The 21,013-nt window shown below is 37.4% G+C and overlaps 1 protein-coding gene across 1 annotated transcript in view; it reads left to right on the top strand.

Annotated features, from left to right (window-relative positions):
• The first annotated feature begins 4,885 nt into the window (after window positions 1-4,885).
• Window positions 4,886-21,013, top strand: part of LOC121507142 (vesicle-associated membrane protein-associated protein B/C-like) — a 37,370-nt gene continuing 21,242 nt past the window's right edge. Inside the window, exons 1-2 of the mRNA XM_041783325.1 lie at window positions 4,886-5,118; window positions 16,914-17,066. Of these exons, the coding sequence (XP_041639259.1) occupies window positions 5,061-5,118; window positions 16,914-17,066 (211 nt within the window). The 5' untranslated portion in view covers window positions 4,886-5,060. The remainder of the gene's footprint in view (window positions 5,119-16,913; window positions 17,067-21,013) is intronic.

The raw sequence follows: 21,013 nt of genomic DNA on the forward strand, positions 1-21,013 counted from the left end.
CCCTCTGTTTCACCCCTGCTCAGAATGAGCTGTTTCTGTGTCTGTGGCTTTAAAATGTCACTGAGTTGTCTGACTCTGCCCCTGAGCACGCCCCTCTAAGGAAATGGATGTGGCTCTGCTGATCTATCTCTCAGCTGGCAGCTGAGTGAAAGATCAGGAGAGGAGGGCGGGACTTTCTTCCAAGCAGGGAGGGCCAACCGAACCTAGGGGCGGTGCTAACTCCCCTCATGACATCATGAGGAGAAAATCTGAGAACGGCTTGTTTCAGCACACATTTTCTGTAAGGTGCGGAAAGAGAATGGGGGGAGGAATGGATCATACTTGGATGGTATTTGAGGAGATTGTGGATTGTGGACATATTTTTGTTAGAAAAGCCAGAAAAAGGGATTTTTGCATAATAGGGGAATGTGTCCCCTTTAAAACCTTTTTAATTCTAACAAATGAAAGAAAGAACCTGCTGCATGCTAAAAATGAAATTTACCTTTTACCTTAGTACCTAGTCTTTGCATGGCGATCTCTCTTTACCCTTTAAGGTGTAACTCAAGGGCAATTTCAGTGAAGGGAGAAGGTACTCTAAAGTAGTTTGAAGTGAGTACAAGCCAAAAAAGTGGGGAGCAGAACAGTGCTGCCACTGTGCATTGCACAAATGGCAGCCTAAATGTGAATCTCTTTTCTGAAATTTCTTCAAAATGTAGAAATCTAGTGTTTTTTGACATTATTCATATAAAAGACATCTGTTTATCCAATAAGGTCAATATGTCTCGATATGTCTCAATATGTAGGTTTACTTTTAAAGCTCCTGTGAGGAACTTAAAGGTTACGTTACCTTTGGCGCCTCTGTTTGCAAAAAGTATTTCTTAACTCTTTGCTTGTCTCTGTCTCCATACAGTATGAACTTGATGTGTTTTCCAATAAGAATTGCATCCTTCTTTGTATTTAAAATACCTAACATGCATCTCCGAATACATCTCTTTCATATAAAGCACCTGGTTGCTGTCAGTCTCCTCTGATACCTACCATGATGCTGTGGTCATAGGCATTAAAAAGAACTGTATTAAAATAGTGAATATTGTTGCTGATGGGCTTTGTAGGTCAAATAGAGACATCTGTATTAATTTCAGCTTGTTTCATAAGCTGAAACCTCCTCAGAGGAGCTTTAATATAGCTCCAGTAATTATATTAAAAAGGGAATCGCTCTGGTACTTTGAAAGCTGCACTTTGTATCAATTGGCCTTTATTACTAACCCACAGTCTGTCTGTAGTCTGTTATTATCTCTGTGAAATCACTTGATGTAGCATACTTAGGAAGGTGTCAGACTCCTTAATGTGCCCACTGTTATTTTAGGTTTTGACCGTTTGCCCGGCTTTTATTGCTTTGAAGGACGTGGTGCCAAATGATATCAAAGCCCTTTTACTACACCACACTTAATCAACTTTTTATTATTATTATTATTGTCGATGTAATGTTATGATTGAAAGTGCTAATCATATATATGAAGTTTAATACTGTCAAATGTTTTCCCCTTTATTTGAAACAGGTTGGATAGCAATTGTATGTCAGATTTGTGTTGAAAAAATAACCACGAGTCTTGGGCTGGCCCTGGGAATGTGATTAATCTTTATTATGTATATTTTTCAGTGTAAATACAAACCATCAAATTGCACACAAATCAATGACTATATTGTATTCCATGCCAGTTGTGACCACAATAGACATGTTCACCATTTTCATCAGCATTGTATTTATCATATTTAGCTTTTTACGATGTTTCATATTGATCATAACAAATTGCCTGAAAACACTTGTTTGCAGTATATTTCAAAAATGTGTAAAAAGGGAATTGTCAATTGGTTTTACTAATAAAAGATTGACAAAGTATCTTTTGCCCCTCCCTCTGTGTGATAGAGTGAAAACGAGCATGCAAGTCTTATTTCATGTTCAAAAGTCTTTAATAACAGCAATAATTGTGGGAATGTGGAATGATCACCAATAAAAACATAAACATCAGTTTAAGGCAACTCTGCGTCTGAGTGTTGAGATTGTCACTCCCTTGTGTTACGCCTTTGAGACTTGTGTGCATTAACTTGCTCCTTGGGGATATGGTGACAATGTCGTTGGTGATTGGTTGTGTTTTTCAGCTGGCAGCCAACTGCAGATGGCTATAAATATAAATATGAGACACTTGAGATGCATGTTTGACTGACAGGAGACTTTACACTGAACTTTAAATAGTGCTGAGAGGGCAGGGTACGTAAAAATCTTTTTGTGTCATAAGAACTTAACCCTAGTAAGTTTACAATAAAATGATCCAGTTTTGTAACAATTTGGCTGAAAATTACTACCATTGTGCACTCAGCATGTATAGAAATTTATATGTATAAATGTGACAGCTGCACTCTATACAGCTGTAATAATTAAGTGATCATATTCTATTAACAGGATTGTATGTGAGAATAACATGGGGACTTGTGTACTTAAGGAAAATATAATGAAAACTAACATGAGGGGTAAAAAGTAACAGATTAATCAAATGATGCACTTGGAGCACTTTCTACCATTTAGATGCCTTTTATTAAGAAAACAGTGGAGTTTTTCACATTTTTCTAACTTCATCCTATCATAACCTTTTTAAACACATGTAGCTTAAACTAAATGTCAACAAATTCAAAAGTAGATATTCCTCCAGTGGAGCCATCGTTAATGTTACTAAATAATTCGTACTGCAAAATGGAAACATTTCCATGCTGAGGATGTTCATTCCACAAGAAAAGAGGGTACTACAAGAAGGTAGACAGTCACCAGAATTTTAAGGTTAAGAAACTGAAATCTGCATGTAACAACAATAAAATGATTTAAATAAGTTAAGGGGTTTTAAAATTATCAAAGCATATTAATTTATTAGATTATTATGAAGGGATCCTTAAACAATTTTCTTTTGATTTATCTAAAATAGCCACGTGGCTGTCTGGCTGACAAACTAACTAATCAACATATCTCATCAACAAAATATATACTTAAAATAAATACATCACTTAAAGAAATGTACAAATAAATGAATTTTAAAAAATCAACGTGCGCTTAACAAATATAAATTATCAGTGTTTATCTGGCATAGGTAACTGCAGAATTAAATAATAATAATAGTTATAAATATTTTTTCCATAGGGGAGAAGTGACTAGTTAGACAAATTGATCTGATTTCATGGTCAAATGTGAGAGAAAACGTTGTCATAGTGGGAGGGTTACACTAAAATATGTATCAGTATTGGCTAAGTTGGTATTTTAAACATCATATCAGCCATAATTTTACAACCGGTGCATCTCTAGCTATTAGTTTCACTGTTGGCTCAAATTAGGACTAAAATCATGCTCTTAACCCTGCATGATACTTAACTTGTTTAACTCAGTCAGATGAACTGTATATTTACCCTAAAATTCAGGTTAATTTGTATTGTTAGGTTATTTGTAACATATAAATTAATTAAACCAGTAAAAAAAAAGAATAATCAAAAAATTTCAATTAACTAACTAACTAGCCAGCAGCTAGATCATGATTAAACAACCCAACTCCCTTAAAATTACCTGAAAGGCTCAATTCATCATTGTAGTTAATATCTAATAGAATAAATTAAACACAAACAACTAGTATATACAAAAGAGAATTAGTGCCATTAAAAAAGTTTTTGAGGTGCAAATTTTTGTTCTAATTCTGAGATTAAAGTCAGAATTCTGAGGAAAAAGTCAGAGTTCTGAGATAGAAGTCAAAACTCTCAAGAAAAGAAGGCAGAATTCTGAGAATAAATTCAGGATTCTTTGGGAAAATGTCAGAATTCTGAACAAAATGTCAGTTAGAATTCTAAGATTAAAATCCAAAATCTGAGATAAAAGTCCGTTTTCAGAGATTAAAGTCAGAATTCTGAAGAAAAGGACAAAATTCAGAGAATAAAATCTGGATTAGGTTTGAGATTTAAATCTCAATTCTCCGATCAAAGACACATGAGGGAGGTAAGGGACAGAAATCTTAGAAAAAGTAGGATTTTAGAGATTATACTCTGAAATGTGAAATTAATAAGAATTTAGAAATTAATGTAAAGATTCTGAGATTGTAGTCATAACTTTCTCTGAGATTTCTGATATCAGAGTCAGAGTTATCAGAAAAAAAAAAAGAATTCTGAGATTAAAACTAGTATTCTGAAATAAAATCAGAATTCTGAGATAAAAACAGAATTCAAAGATTAAAATTTAAAAAAATCTACAAAGTCAGAATTCAGAGATCCAAGTCAGAGTTTTGGGTGAGAAAGTCACAATTTTGAGGGAAAAGTTAGAATTCCAAGAAAAAATGTCATACATTTTTTTTAAATATAATTTTTATTAACATATTTATGATAACAAAACATTAATCATCATTACCCCAATTCTGAGATTAAAGTAAGTATACTGAATTTAATATCAGAATTGTAAAAAAAAAAAAAATGCATCTCATATTCGGTCCTTATCTTCCGTCGTAGTGCACTTGTGCTTTGATAGTTTGAAATAATCTATTGAGACGCAGCAGACGTTAAAATCGTAATTCATTTGAAAGTTTTTCATTTTATTTAACAGCCCTTTAGGCAGACCGTTGTTTACCAGTAGCCTAGGCTAAACTTTAACGCAGAACTTTTTGTTCTAACAACATTCAATGATGAACAGAAAACTCTGTCATGACACTTTCTTCCACTTGCTCCAAGTCTCCTAAAATCGCCAGGGTGTCCCCTCCGTCCCGAGGTGCACCCTGGCATCACCCATCATCACCCTCCGTGTCACCCCCTCTACCTCCCCGCCGGGTGGCTCGCGCTGCAGAGGCAGTGACGTCAGCGGGCTGTTTCTCAGTCCTTCCTGCTGCATCACAACAGCGTTAGTAGCTCGAGTAGCACCAGTGACCGGGGGGACAGGATATCCACGCTGCTAATTCATTGATAGAACATCTCTATAGGGGTTTCAACGCTCAACAACACCCTAACACGGGGGTAACCGACAGGAACTGGTTGCAGCTTGATAACCCCGCTCCAGCTGTTGGGATATGGCCAGGCCGGAACAGGTTCTGCTCCTGGAGCCTCAGCACGAACTGAAATTCAGAGGTAAGAGGGGAGGGCCCGCTTTGGACGGGAGGGGGGGAGTTGTCTCTGCCAGCTGGGTGAGGAGGGGGGCTGGTCAGTGTTACGATCACCAAAGCGTGGAGACGCTGCAGTTCACATTAGACGACATGAATATATGCAATAAAGAGCTCTAAAAGGACGACAGGTCAACTGACAGCTAGCTAGCACGCAAGCTAGCTGGATTAGCTCCCGGGAGCTAAGCTAGCCGGGCCCTGCCACAAATATCTGCTTCCTCTGAAGGGGTTTACGAGAGCAAGGCACGTCAAGAGTGTCCACTGGGAAACGCCAGTCGTAATACATAATTGACGACGTACTGGCTATTTGAATTCATCACATTTCATTGCACATGAGCTGCAACATCCTTAGCCGGCGTAGCTAGCTAACATTAGCTCGCTGTCTGATTGGCTGTCTCGCTCTGTTGGCCAGCCAGCTGTCATTTAATAACTTGACAGCTCACAGGACCAAACGGCAGGGCAACCTCTTCTGTTTCATTTGATGTGTAAACGGGTCATCAACATGCCTACGACCCTCATCGTCTGGGCTTTATTTTCGCTAATAGTCATTTCAGGAAAGCCCGGCGTTTGGCTGCAAGATGCCACGTTGCTTTAGGCCCAAATATAGTTACATAAACACATATGGTTTTATTGTATCCGATTTGCAACAGATTACAGAGATCCTGTCACACTTCGAGATATTGCACCTTGAACTCTGGAGTAAGAAGCTTAATTGTTTCATACATTTTTGCAATTGTTCAAACGACAGTCAGCCTCTTAAATCAGTTAACACATTCAAACTTTTACACTAATCACTAATGACATTTTCAGATACAGCGCTTTGAATTCATCCCCCTTGAAACTTTTTACTACCTTGTAACACATGCAAATTAAAATGAATCAAATGGGGGTCATAAACAACAGAACAACATGAAATAGATCCTTGTTTTTGATACAGAAGGGATTCTTTGATACTTTTCAGTGCCCTTTTTTCATGAAACAATCACCAACATTTTAATGATTAATTGTAACATAAGTACTAAAGCTTTCTAGACAAACTACAGGTCTTAAGTTATATTTTTAGCAAAAGGTGCTGCGAGAGAAAAAGACAGCACTGTTTGAAATGCACAAAACATTGCCTGCACTGTCAGTTGTCAGTTTTGTTTGCAGATAATGTGCAGGAGTTTGTTTGCATTTTTGATAAGTTAGTAAAATGTAGAGATACTCAATATTGGGTGCCTTGGACTTATATTTGTTGAGTTGATACATAAACAGGTGCAAATGTTGTAAAGTGTCTACTTATATTGTGACAAAGTTTAAATTCTGATGTCTTCAACTCATCTTTACTAAAGCAGCACTTTTCATACTAAAAGCATGAAGTTTGAAGTGCTTCACAAAGAACAGACACACAGGACATAAGAAGAGATACTGACAACGAAAAATATAATCCTAAAAGACCAAAACAAGGAAGAAATGAATAAAATAAGAAAGCAGAATCATATTTTAAAAAATCAACAATCAAATGAAATAAGATTTTAAGGAATAAATAAATTTAAATTTGTGATAGTAAGATAAAACTGATGAATGTTGTTAAATCTCTCCAATTTAAAAGCCAGATTAAAAAGATAGGTCTTCAGTTTACTTTTCAGGATACCACAAGAGGGGCACAGATGGCTTAGTGGTTTGGTCCTGCCCCATGAACGTGGGCGGCTTGGGTGCAGGTCTGGCCTTGGGCTCCTTCCATGCATGTCTCCCCCAATCTCTCATCCCCGTTTTCTACCCTGTCCACCGTCCTACTGTCTTATATAAAGGCATAAAAAGCCCCAAAATATATCCTATAAGAGAGCTAACCATTTTGCCTTGACAACCATGGTGCAGATCGTAGAGGACATCAGTAAAAATAATATGAAAAAGATTTAACTAATTTTCAGTGAAAGGGCTTACAAACCAGCTGCTATGAAGTCAACCTGTGCATCAACAGATGCCAATAGACTGCTCTTGTTTGCTCTTGTCTGAATTACTTAATTTGAATTCCACATTCCAGCATTACAAAGAAGAAGAAGCCAACAAATATGCAAGGCCCTGTACTTTAATACTGTATGGAAAGCTTTATTTGGCTTATAATGATCTTGTCATTACTGCAATAACACTGAAAAACATCAGGACAACCTTTTGTCCAAAGGCATCACGGTTTTATTTAAGCTGAATTTTACAACTTTACTGCAAAACAAAATGCATAAATCCTACTTTGGATGTAAGGTTGGTTGTAAAATCAAGAACCATAAAGCAGTGACTCTGGTGTTCAAATGTGCCACTAAAGATCACATTTCCTAATATTTGCATTCATTAAAGCATGATTGCAGTATGACCCGAGCATTATGTATCTATTCACTTCATTCAGTTGCAGCAACGTGAGTCACCCTTGTGTACTGAAGTCTCTAAGTGATATCAGCCTCACAGAAAAGGAGTTCACTGTGGAAAGAGATTTATGCATATGATGAGGATGATGATGCTTTCTTATACTATGACACATTTCCTCAAATATACTTTTTTTCAAATTTGATAAGGAATTGCTTTCTGTAATGACATATAAAGTTGATGCATATCCTCTTTATTATGATGCTTATCAAATCATCAGATTCTTGCCCACACTAAACCTTAATAAGCAACAATGTATGTCAAGATATATGCATCCCTAATATATGCAGTAATTCATATATCAATCCTCTCTTCTAAGGAGAGAACATTTTCTGGCGCTGAGCAGAAGGAGGAGACCCATAAAGGTTACTGTAACACTGTCCAACCCAAAATTAAGCAATGCTAGCCTAATTTTAGCATTTTAGAGCAACAAAGTGAAATTTTATTCACTGTTGCCTGTTTCAAAAAGTAAACCGCTTCCCCTCTTTTTGAAGTGGTCTGGGTTTCATTCATTTATTTGGGCATTATTATGTGGGCATTTAATTGCATTTAACTCTTACTCCATTAATGAGAGTTAGCCAGGCCAGGACTTGCATTTGACCCCCAAAAATCAATTAACTTGTTTACTACGAGCTCCAAAAGCTAATCAGAGACAAGCTAAAGTGTCAAATGCTAGGGAGCGCCCCTTTTACTGGACTTTCAGGGGCTCAGACATTTATGTTGGCAGATCCAGATGTTAATGCACTCCAGAACATATCCTCAGCCACTGTACTACAAAACAGTGCGAGGTTGTTTGAAGGTATTCTCAATTTCAAGTGTTTGTGATCAGTTAAATGTGAGAAGTAGTACCTTCTCACCAGTGAGTAAACAGAAAAGATCGAAATTTTTATAATTCTATTTGTTTTTATTGTTAACAAATGTCTTGAAACTGTAGTTTTTGTCTCTCTTCAATTAGATTGGAGTTATTTTGCTTTCTAAAAAAGTAAATCTTGAAAAACAAGTGTTCAGCACATTTCAGACCTTCGGGATTAAGTGTTGCGCACACACATTTTCGTGTGTTTTTGCATTGCCGGGATGCTATGGAAATGATTCACAAATAAACAGTCAGTACTTTACTTTTAGTAAAGAAACATGCTATGCTCCGTAGAGATGGCTCACTGAATGTATCATAGAAGTATTTAGCCGAATGAGATTTTCTTCTTTTGGTGTATTTATAGGATTTTTGACAACAAGTACAAATCAAATAAGGCCAGGTTTATCCTCTAGCTTGAAGCAGATGCACTGTTGCTATGGTTACCTTTAGTTTAAAACACCTTTGCATTTTTATTTATAACTTTACTGAAGCCATTTATTGATAAATGTTTAGCATATGTTAAATAGACTCTTTAGAAACCTATATGGGACATACATTGGTTGGCTAATCATATGTGCTGTGGATAAGTATTAACCATACAAAAGGAACTATATGCACCTTGTCAGTATAATACACAAGAAATCACATGCTGCAGGCTCCATGTAATGTGTAGGCATGTTGTGTGAAATGTCAGTAAATAGATAGTAGGTGTGTGGTAGCAACTTGTTAGCCCAGGGCTTTGGCCATCACTGAGCCAGTAGTCTCAACTTTTAGAATCTGGGCTTTTCCATTTTGTAATCATTTTGATCTTCGTCAGGGGTTCTGTTAACAAGTCTTGACAAAAAAACTCACTTTCCCCACTTTTCATCTCCTATTTATAAAATCTAACCCTGAGAGATGTCAGCTTTGAATATCAACTCTTCATAATAGTTTTTAACTGCCGTTTGTGGTTTTCGTGAGCTGGATGCTCTCCCAAGAAACTTTCAGGAAGTAGTAGATCAGGTGTACAGTAGTCGGTGGCGTGAGTCCCTTTCATTAAAGGCCTTTAGAAGTGGAGCCAAGCCTGTGAGGGTCTGAATTTCCTCTCTGTCTTTGCTCAAAGGAGAAGGGAAGTGTCAGTTGCTCTGGATGTTTGCTGAGCTGAAACTTTATCTTGAATCTGGTGTTTGTGCTAATTCTGAAACAACTCCATGTTTTCGTGCACAGTGAGGGGGGGGGGGGGGGGGGGCAATTTAAAATGCACAGGCTTTGCCTCCCATAATAGCAGCAGCAATGACCCAGTTTGTTATTTAGTTTGAAATAAATTCTTCATTAGAAAGTTTGGTCTGGCTACATAGAGTATTTTTCTTATATTTGTTGAAGCACAAGCTCAAGTTACAGTCTTATTTGGATAAACACAGAGTTGGTGGTCATACATTAGGTTCACTTTTTAAAGTTATAAGTTTTACGTCTTCCAAGAGGTTTTTCCATAGCTTTAGCGACTCAAAAAACATTATTAGACCGTTGTCTCAGTGTCTCAGACCAATAACAACAAATGTAGATGTCTGCCAGAGCCTAATGCTGACAAATCGGTGGTGCAGAAATTATATTATGAGCAAACCTTAATATGCCACAGCACAGTGAGAAACATGGATGCAGACAAATTTGGAGGAAGAGGCGTCTTACACTGTTCTTGTTTTACACTGAAGAAAAAAATATAGGTCTAACCTGACAAAAATCTCCTCTTTGACGTTTTTTTCTGTAGTGCAACTGAAGATTTAGGCAGGCTTATTTATTAGTTTATTCAATATGGGCCATGTACAACACAACTGTACAGCCAGAGTTAGATACAAAGCTCATTAACATCCATGGCCTCTGGGCAGGGAGTTCAAGATCGCACAATACAGACAGTAAAAACAATGTTTAAACAATTTAAAGCAAAGCAAACTTCAGAAATGGTGCATCACATAAAATGTAGTACATTTTCTTTAAGACGGCTGCATACAAAGGTTTAAGTCGTTGATCACATGGTTGCTTTGCCTTGAGCCAAGATTTAAGTTTTGTTTTAAATCATGGCTCAAGGCTAATCAATCATGTGACACTGACTCAACGTTTTCCCTCTGCTGTCTCTTTTCCCCTACTTTTTAATGCTATCATCATTTATTCATTTATTTGTTTACTTTCTCCTGATTTCTGTACTGGAGTCTGCCTCCAGTATTAAAATGTTGCCCAGTGTTCTTGGAAAAAGTACAACGTGTCTGGAGCTTCTGAGATAAATCGATTAGTTGTCACCTATGAGATTACTTGCCTAGTATTTTGATTGATTGCTCAGCCAGATTGATGGATTTTTCAAGAAAAAAAGACTAAAATGTTTGGTTGCAGCTGCTTTTGGCAGTTGCTTATTATTACAGCCCGACTCTTAGGTTGGAACAAAGACTTTGAAACACGCTGGCATACCACTGAACAAATAATTTATTCACAAGAAAAGAACTTAAGTTAAATACAAGTTGATGAAGAATCTTTAAAATTGGTTGCACATCTTGGATTGTGGGAAAAGCAGGTTTGGCCATGGTATTGGGGATAAGGAAATAATGCTGAAGATTTTTCATTGTATACTTACCTGCAATTACAATGGAGTCTGTGTCCACAGCGCTCTATCTGGGCCGTAGTCTATCCGACAGACTGTGTGTTCAACCTTGCCCCCTGGGTAATTTTCTGAGGCAGAGCAGAGCTCAGCTCAGAGCAGCTGGATCCCAAGATCCTGAGTTAAATATATGAAAATGACATACAAATGGCACGTTTCCTTACCTGTGGGATGTTGATTTGCTGTTTATTTGCATCCTGTTTTAATGTAATGTTGATATATTCATAGACAAAAGGCAGTCTGTACCTGGCATTTTACTTTGAAGTTAACTGAATGCTCTGTGCCTTCCCTTGTCTCACTTCCTGTTTGGGTTGATCCGCTCAATGCAGACTGAAACGGGCTACTTGCAGGCTCTGGTGAAAATATACTTGGGATAGCATGTATCCGACCAGAACGGATTGGTGCTTCTGGCACATGCTGGAGAAGAATCTTGGGTATCCTGTGGAAACCCAAAGCTTGACCAGAAAGGATGCGATTTGCTTTGAAATGTGCAGACAGAATGCTACACAGACAGGCTCTGTACTAGGGATGGGTACTGAATTTGGTACTTTTATAGGCACCGACCGAATTCCGTCGGTACTACAGAGTACCGATTCACGTACAATCAAACGGTACCATGTTTTGGTACCTAAACGCATCCTTGTAACTGCAAGAGAGTGGAAGAGTAGTCAATTTTCCATGCTGGATGCGAACGCAGCAGTAATGATGTCGGTAGCAGCGCACTGAATCAACAAAACAAGTATGGCTGATCGGCTCCGGCTGTTTCCTGCTCGTTCACCTCCCTCCCTCTCACTCTTTCGTAGCGAATCCTCACTTTAAACACTGTGATTTGCCCGTTTATCTTGTGGATATCAACCATGGAAATATAGTAGATAAAAGGATACGTTTGTTCGCTCAGTCACCTCACAAATACTGAATTAAGGCACGGTGAGGACTGCCTAGTGTGACCATGTCCTTAAAGTTGCTCTCTATCTCTCTAACTTGGCGCAGCTGGCGCCGTATAAAAGCACTCTGTCAGGATGGATTCAGAGTGATTTTGAAGGAGTGACAGAGCCACAGGCTCGTCCTTGCTACTTATTCCAACACAGAATTAACCAATTTGCCACTTTCTGTTAAATTTTTGCAATATACAAATATAATGTAACGGACACTGAGCGTGGTGTTTGTGCGTCTGCGTGGACGGCCACATAATTGATTGATTGATTGATGAGTGAGGAGCAGACTCTGCTCTTACCAGGGAAAGATGGCACCTTAGTTTTGTTGGAAAAAGAACTGCATGAGGAAAGAAGATGTGCAGTACACGTAGTTCATGGTAGAGGAAGTAGTTTGTTAACTTTCATTTGTAGTACTTTAGTCGGTAAAATTTTATACCTCTTATTTAGTTGTTTAGTTATTTAGACTCCATACTCTATTGTTCATTTGTTTTAAACTTATTCTCCCTCCGTGGACCCCAATGCACATTTTTTCCAAGAGAGGATATTAGAGGAATAGGAGGTAGTGGGCTGGGTTTTCATTTGTGCAATATAAAGAAAAATCTCTGGGTAGTTATAGTAGTTTAGGTTTTCCATGTTGGAGTAATTTTTTAAAAACACTTTTTTAAAAAACTGATATTTGTTAGTGTTTTGATATTGAAAATTCAGAAGTTTTGAGGTTATATAACATTTATTATTGCATATTATTCACACTCAAAAGTACCGAAAATGGGTACCGTTGTGTACTGGTATCGGTTCACAGGTACTGGGAATCGGTACCGTACCAGTTCAAAGGTGAAAGGTACCCATCCCTACTCTGTAGAAATCAGGGCTTACACATCATGGTTTAAACCAGTGGTTCCTGTTCTTTTCCTTTTGTGCTAGGGATGCACGGTATTGTTGCCATAGTATACCCATCTACAGATAATGGCTTAAAAAGTGAATTATCATTTTGGCCAATGCAAAACTTTCAGCTGATAATTACAACTGATGTTTTGGCTGTAAAAGTCTGCCTATATGAGCTATGAATCTTGGCTGTACAAGAAAATGAATGTGAGTGTTAAGTTGGACCAACAGATCTGACTTTTTCTTCATTCATTGTCATTCCTTAAACTTAAAAGGGGGTTTTGAGGACTGGAGTTTTAGGTTTGAAATACATTTAGATGCCGGTATTGAAATCGGTTCAAAATAATTTGTAAATATCAACATATCTGCAAAAATCCAATGTGCATCCTTACTGTGGGCTGAGCTGAGCCTAACAGCTCTCCTAACAACCCAAGAAAAAGGGATATGTTGCTACTAAAAATGTACACCTCTTTTAATGGTTTCATTGATAAAATCCAAAGAAAATAGGTCTGCATGTTTGGGAACTGACTGTTAAAACAATTAATGACTTGGTTTCTTGTAAATGGACATAATCTTTGATGCACCCGGAACTAATAAAAATGATCATTACTACCACAGACAAAGGGTCATTTATGAATAACATTTATTTTACAAGGCTCTTTAGAAATATTGTTAAGTTTTGAAAGTAAATGTAAGCAGTTTTCTCAAATCTGACTGAACTGAAATGTGTGGTTTGGCACTGCACATGCTAACTCTATGAAGTCATCAAGCGTTTTTCATAGCCCCTCTGTTGACTATGAATTAGTTCTGGTGTCAGCAGAAGTCCTGGAAAAACTCAAGAGTGACTAACAGTTGTCGGTTAGCCATTTGGACGTATTTCACATAGCATTTTCTGGACTTCTGTCAATGAATAAACTGTTGCCAGAAATAAAGAGAATATATTAATGACATGTAACACTGTGGTTTTGTAAGGGGAGCACTTATGTTTGAATGAGATTTCTTGGAATTAAACAGGGAATAGAAGCAAGGCTGCCCTTACAATATATTTAATGCGCAGATAATATCAAGTAAGACTTATTAGACGCTGGATTTTCAGACTTAATCCATTAGCCAGATTAGATTTGCACTTTTTTGTTCAGGGGCTGTAATATCCAGCGGACTTTACATTTCTGTTAATGTCATTACCACTTAAATGAAAAGAAGAAAACTGTTACAGTGGAAATTCTTTCACTTCATTTGTCTTTAGGATGAATCAAAGTGATCTTTGCTCTTTTGGCAGGTGTTAAATTTGAGTGTAGTAACTGTTCTTATTAATCTGTCTGGTTCCTCTCGATCTCTGAATCACTGCCCACATCTTCTGTCATTTTAGCATTTTAAAGAGGATTGGAGCAGATGGATGACGCTTTACCAAGTCTGGATAAAAGGCCAAGCCTTTGACCGCTCTGTAGGGAGTTAAGGGATTAAAAATTTGGACACATAAGTAAACTCACTGAAGTTGGACTTTTTAAAATCAACCTTAATTCACCTTTTTAAAATATTGTGCTGAAATACAAACATAAAGAGATCATTTTCATGCTCTAGTTACAAGTTCAAACTTAGCCTAGTTTGAATGTTAATTATAACTTACAACGGAGTTTATGCTTACAATCATTTAAGATGTTGCACCAGCTGACATATCTCCAACGTAGGCTTAAAGGTACAGTGTGTAAAACTGGGAATATAAGCAACATCAGTCAAATGATTAATCACAAAGGTAACTTCTGTGGTGGTCAGGGTGACAGCCTGTGGTATTTAAAAAATGTCTTTGTCTTATTTGCTCCCGTCTGTGGTACTGTAGAAACATACAAGAGTCAAAAATCCAAGATGGCTGATTCCTTGTACAGGATCCTCCCTTTGTGTGAATAAAAGGCTTATTCTAAGAAAACAACTTTATATATTCACTTATTTAAATGGGCCTAAATCTAAATATTATGTTTCATTTTTAAAAGTTTGTTCCGCTAAATGCTAGATATTACACACTGCACCTTTAGCTCTTATTTGGTGAGTAGATAAGTCCTCTGTTAAAATGCAGTGGTCATGGCCTTTCTTGTTTGAAAATAGGGATAGCTTGGAGGATGACCAGTAGAGGACAGTTTTAGTGGCTGTTCCCTGTCGGCCTGTGTTCTCAGTGATTGATGACATTTCTCAGAAATGTACGATGACCTTCTTAGGACTTGGTGGTTTCATTTTCAGTGAGTAGAGATAATTTCAGCCACCCTTACCATAGAGGACCGTCAGAATTACATTGTCACAATCGATGCCACTGTTGTTACGTTACACTGGTAGCAGGTTTAGGATGTAGACTTTGACTATCACCTAATCACAGTGCTTTGACATATTTTACATACATTTTTGGTGATGTCTGATGATAAACATCAAATAACAGAAGTTAATTTTAGCTGTTACCATGCTCAGAGACATTGAGGCACAGAAGGCAGCACTGTAACAAACACTGCATTAAGTTGTTCTTTTTACTAAAGTGAAAACAACATCTGTGGGTTTAGAGGTGGACCTCACACCACAGCTTAAGACAACTTACACTTAGCTGGTGTAACAGGCTACTGGTGTTTAGTAAAAGTGTTTTCTTCTTGTATTTTCCTCTGTTTTTTTCTTTATTGTTAACATTATTGCCTCACTGTGTAAAAACAACAACAATGGAGTGCTGCAGTCTGCAAGGATACCTTACATAACCTCCGCTCACCTTACAGACTATAATGCTGATGCTTTTCTTAACAGGTTTTTTGCATTATTGACAAATCTGTGCAGCTTTATGCATCAGTCCTCTTGAGAGCCCATCGGAGATGTGGCCTGCATCAACAATGATCTATGTCAGTTATTCGAGCAAAACTGCATCAGTTAATCTGACCATCGTAAAAGACATTGTGGTCCATATTTATAGATGTTTCATGAGACAATTATTTTAGCTTCTTAAAGGTTTTTGCAAGTTGATAATATTGTTTTTACTGCAACAAGACTTCAGACTACACCTCATCAGTGTTTGCCATCTTTAAAGAGTTACATTGAAGTAGAAACATTCTTGGTATGCATTCTGGACATATTGATTTGATCAGGAAGCTGAAGCAAGATTGGAAATATGGTGAGGGAGACTGGGGAAAGACATGCACCGAACAGCACCATGATCCGGACTTGAACCTGCAACCAGCATGGAGGACTGTAGCCTCCGTACATGGGCGTCCAACCTACTGACTGAGCTAAACCAGCATCCAACAACACATATCTAAAGCTTTATATACTGAATAAGTTATTTATAATCATTTAAAAGTTACCTCTGATGAAAAGTCTCAAATGAGTTTAATTCTGGTGTTTATACACAATGATATCAACATATTTCTCCATATTTGGCATTTTTTTGGCAAAAGGTTTACTCACAATGCTTTAATTCCCTAAGTAAGTAAACTAAATAATCAGTGTAATTAAAATTTCATACATCATCTGAATCAAAAAGCCCTCCACTCCAGGGTCTCTCTTGACAAATTGGAGTAAAGAGAGTTTGTTTGGGTTGTTTTCCATTTTACTCCTTATTTTTGTGTTTGTCAGTGAGGTTTAATGTATTCACTTTTCTTATTTTGTGCAGCGGCGGATGATGGATTTGCATGCTAATGTACTTCGATCAGTTTACTAAGAGACACTCATTTGCTTTGATTATGTCACTCTCAGACGCCTCAGCTCACACACATCACGGGCTCCTCTGAGTTTGTATGCCAGTGGCAGTTTTATTCTCCATCAGTCTGTGTAAACGTGTCATTTTCTCCAACCATGTGGCTTTTAGATCAACATGACTGACGAATGGTATCTGGAAATTAATTTGTGTGGTTACTGAGATCATAACTTTAGGACAGCCTATGGCTGAAATCAAAATCAAAATTGATCTCTGTCCAGTTTTGATTGATATAACATGATGTGTTTCCAACTAGCTATGACCTTTATCATTATTCATACCTCTTTTGAAATTTTGAGTGCAGTCTTTGGAGGAAAACACATTATATATTTTGTCAAATATTTCTTCCTCACAGGTCCTTTCTCAGACGTGGTCACCACAAATCTCAAGCTCTCCAACCCCACAGACCGAAATGTGTGTTTCAAGGTTAAGACGACAGCACCGCGCCGGTACTGTGTGCGGCCAAACAGCGGCATCATCGATGCAGGAACCTCAATCAACGTTTCAGGTAGGGATGGAGAAAAGGAGACTGCTAAATGTAACAAGTTAACATTCACTTGCTCAGAACTTTTGAGGTTTGGTTTATCAGCAGTTGTAGCTTGTATGTATCTACGGTATTATCACTGTTTTAGGGGGGCACTAAGATAGAGTCCGAACATTGCACAAAACTGATTTTACAAAGATTCTCTTTAGATTTGTCTTTTGCTGGACCCTTGACATCTTTTAAGGATGCTTTCAGGCAGCAGTCCCTTGCAAAATCTCACATAATTAGTTGGAGAAGAGAGATATTAAATGGCCAAGCAACTATCAGTCGCAGCAGCATTTTAAAGAAGTCAAGAGAAGTACTAGACATTAGGGATATGTGCAATTAGCTGGCTAATCCCTGGTCCAATCTCTCAGTTAGATTTGGTTAAACTAGTTCTTAATATTTTCAATTCCAGATCAAATGCTCTGTCTAACCTAAAACACAGATGCCCCCCACTAGTAGCTACTGTAGCAATGGTTAGCACTGATAGCATCTTACAGGAACAGCATGATTTAGAACTATTTTAATCCAGAAAATGCGGATAAAGTTGTACATAGACTGTGACAGGTTATACTCGTATAACAGAGACAATGAATAACCACATTCAGTGCAGGAATGTTGACGTTGACCTGCAGCGTGGACTGAAGGCCGACAGGGCTACAATTACAATTTGTGTTTAACTGGATTTGGAATTAATCACCGTTCATTAGGAATGTTACTGCTTGGTTTCAAGAACAGTTAACTCAAAAACATAAATAATGTAAATATTTTCTGATAGGTGACCACCACAAATATGATAGTTTTGTTTTTTTTCTGTTTTCCTGTTTTTGTTTTTTTCTGACCATTGGTTATCTTCAGGCAGAAAGCCAAACCATAATCTCTGTAGTAGCATTAATTTGTTTGATTTTTTTACACAAATGCAAGTCTCCTCGACCATTACCCTATATATCCCCTTCCTCTCAACCACGGTCCCTCCTGGCAGGCATCATTCCCAGTCGAGACAGGTACAGGCTAGTTTTTCAACACTGTGCCACCTCTGCCTTTTACAGCCACAGACTCAGTTTACAACCTCCCCTATCTGGTGTCAACAACTGCAAACTGTGTCACTGGGGCCCACAGTCAGCAAATGGGCGACAAATCAGCACAGTCCTCTCCATCAGTTACCATCATTTCTCACACTCACTGGGCTGAGAAAGGTCACAGGTTTGAGTCCCAAAAGGAGATTGTTTTTCTGAGGATGTAGTTAGTACGAACAAATATGTTGACTTGTAGTCCTGAGGGGGAGCTCAGAAAGCAATGAACTTCACTGGATAACAAGGGGTTGTGGCCTCTTAACGTGTAGGCTTTGTATGCTTTTAATTTGTGCAAAAATTAAGCTTCTTTGGTGAAACGCTTACATTTATTAAACGCTCTGCTTTCCCATACTAATCTGAAACCTGTAGCTATTTTCACACATGCACTCATGAAAATTTCTAGATAATATCTGGAAACCTAACCCGACTCTTTATGAAAGTTGCTTATTTACTCATATTTCTCTCAAAGCTTTATTTCTTTCCCCTGTCAAAATGGCTTCAGAAAGGCCTTTAAGTTTATAATAGTACCACTGCCAAATGCCTTTAATTTAGAATATTTTGGAAGTGATACTGTAAAACCTTCAGGTTTTTTATGCTATGACAAATTTGTCTGTTTTGAGTTTTGAGAAATACACTCCTCAAAACTATCATTATTCTCTGTATTTTCCTTAATAACAAAGCAAGCACACTCATGATACTGTTAATATATTATGTTGAATTGCAATCACAAACTGCAACATGGTCTTGTATAATCACAATTGCACATTACTATGAAATTGTGCAGCACTAGATAGATAGATAGATAGATAGATAGATAGATAGATAGATAGATAGATAGATAGATAGATAGATGGTTACTACAAAGGGAAGTAGAATTTAACTTTCGTGACCTAGAAACTTTAAATTTAAGTAAGAAGTGCTCTGAAACTGAGTTTGTTGGCCCTGCCTATGCAAACAGTCATTTGTGGAATCAGTTATTATCCAGTACCAAGGGCTCTGCAAAATACAGCAAGCCATTTCTGAAAGCATGTGCTTCTGTTTGATTATAATATAATTGACGCCTGGTGTTAAACCTGTCGCCTTGTATACAACCTGCAGCTTCATATTCAGCCTGGAGCAATACATACAGCTAGCACTCCTTCAAATGGGTTTCCCTTATTTGCAGAAGGGAAACAGTCATACACAAGACTCCAACCACCTTTCATTTCAATGGGATCTTGAAGGTCTGTGAGTGTTGGCACGACCTTCAAATCATAACACAAGAGTTGCATAAGATCTTGATGCTGAATAATGAAAATGTATGTTGGCTTCTTACAGTTACTCTGCACAAGTGACATTACAAAGCAGGTATTTTTTTATTATTCTGTGACAACACTCATTGGGAGATATTTCAATCTGCCAATAGTTTCAATAACCCATAATATGCAGTAATGCATCAGGGGGAGCAGCAGAGAAAATAATTTAAGCAAACAAACCAGAAACATGGGAAAGTTAAAGCTAATTGAACAGTTTTATACTGAAGGAATTGCATTCCCTGAGGTCGCAAGACTTCAAGGATATATTTTCTGTGTAAACATTACTTAAATTTGTTTGCAACAAACTATATGGGAAACTTGTTCTGCATAAAAAAAGTCTTTGATCATAGAAATCAGCTCTGATTTGAGTGGAGTAAATGCTGCTTGGTTGTCATAAAAAAAGAACTTTTCAAAAGGCTCTTGTGTTAAGATATTTCAAAGGCACAAATAGTTACTCCAAAAATAACACCACATCACAGGCAAAAGTATTGTTTTCCTTCCATTTAAGAGAATTACATTGATCTATAGCACTTTACAGTCCAGTTTGTCTCATATTTCTTCCTGGTAATTTATAACAAATCAGCATAAAAAAACTACATAGACATCCACAAGCAAAACAGAGCAATCTGCCATGGGATACCTACACAGAGGAGATGTGTCATTTGCTGGCTTAGCTGAGATACACATAGTGCTTTTGAAGCTTAACCCAGCTGTAACAGTAGATGTATAATGTAGCCGTGGCCACAGGAATGTTGCTGAGCTTGATTGGTGTTATGTAGCAGCATCCAGTGGAAAGTATGTGCCGTGAACGTCTCAAAAATCCTTGTGTCCACAAATATTGAGCTTTTTCTGAGAATTTGTTAAAAGTTTGTCTGACATATTCAGGACACGTTATCTTTCAAAAGGAGGCAGGAGCAAAATAACACACAAAAAAGAAATAGCTACTCTTTTGTCTCTCTGTAAGCTTCATAAGCCATTAGCTTTCTTTTTAATTATTTCTTGTTACCTATTTACGGGAAGGAGAAAGGGATTCTCCTCATATCAGCCTTATTTCATCATTCCTGAGAAAGGCTTTTTTTCCAGACTGTAAATCAGAAAACACTGCTTTTGGTGATTTAGAAATTGAATTACACAGAGGCTTTACAGCAAAGGGAATTTCAACAAAGTTTTCAACACTCTCAGCATTGTCTGCAGCACATTTAACAGCAGCTGACTGAATAACAGTCTACACTGCAGCTTGTCAACGTTGTTAATAACTGCAACAAAGTTGTTATCGGTTATGCAGCCTTCTCAGTACATGTGCAGAGTCATGTTGTTGCAAATCACTGGATGATTCATGCAAAAAAGTCTTTCATTTCCTCATAAATTTATGCAGGATATATTTCTTGCAACACAAACCAGACATTTAGTTGAAAATAGCACAGACAACATATGAAATGTTAAAAGTGAGAAATGTTATCACTTCTGAAGCTTCTATGCCCATTTTAAATTTTCAATGAGTTAATAGCATCAAGTTCAAAATGGGAACAGATTTGTCTAACAATGTGCTTTTTCTCAGTTT

The sequence above is a fragment of the Cheilinus undulatus genome, linkage group 3 (assembly GCF_018320785.1).
Source record: "Cheilinus undulatus linkage group 3, ASM1832078v1, whole genome shotgun sequence".
Classification (NCBI taxonomy): domain Eukaryota; kingdom Metazoa; phylum Chordata; class Actinopteri; order Labriformes; family Labridae; genus Cheilinus; species Cheilinus undulatus.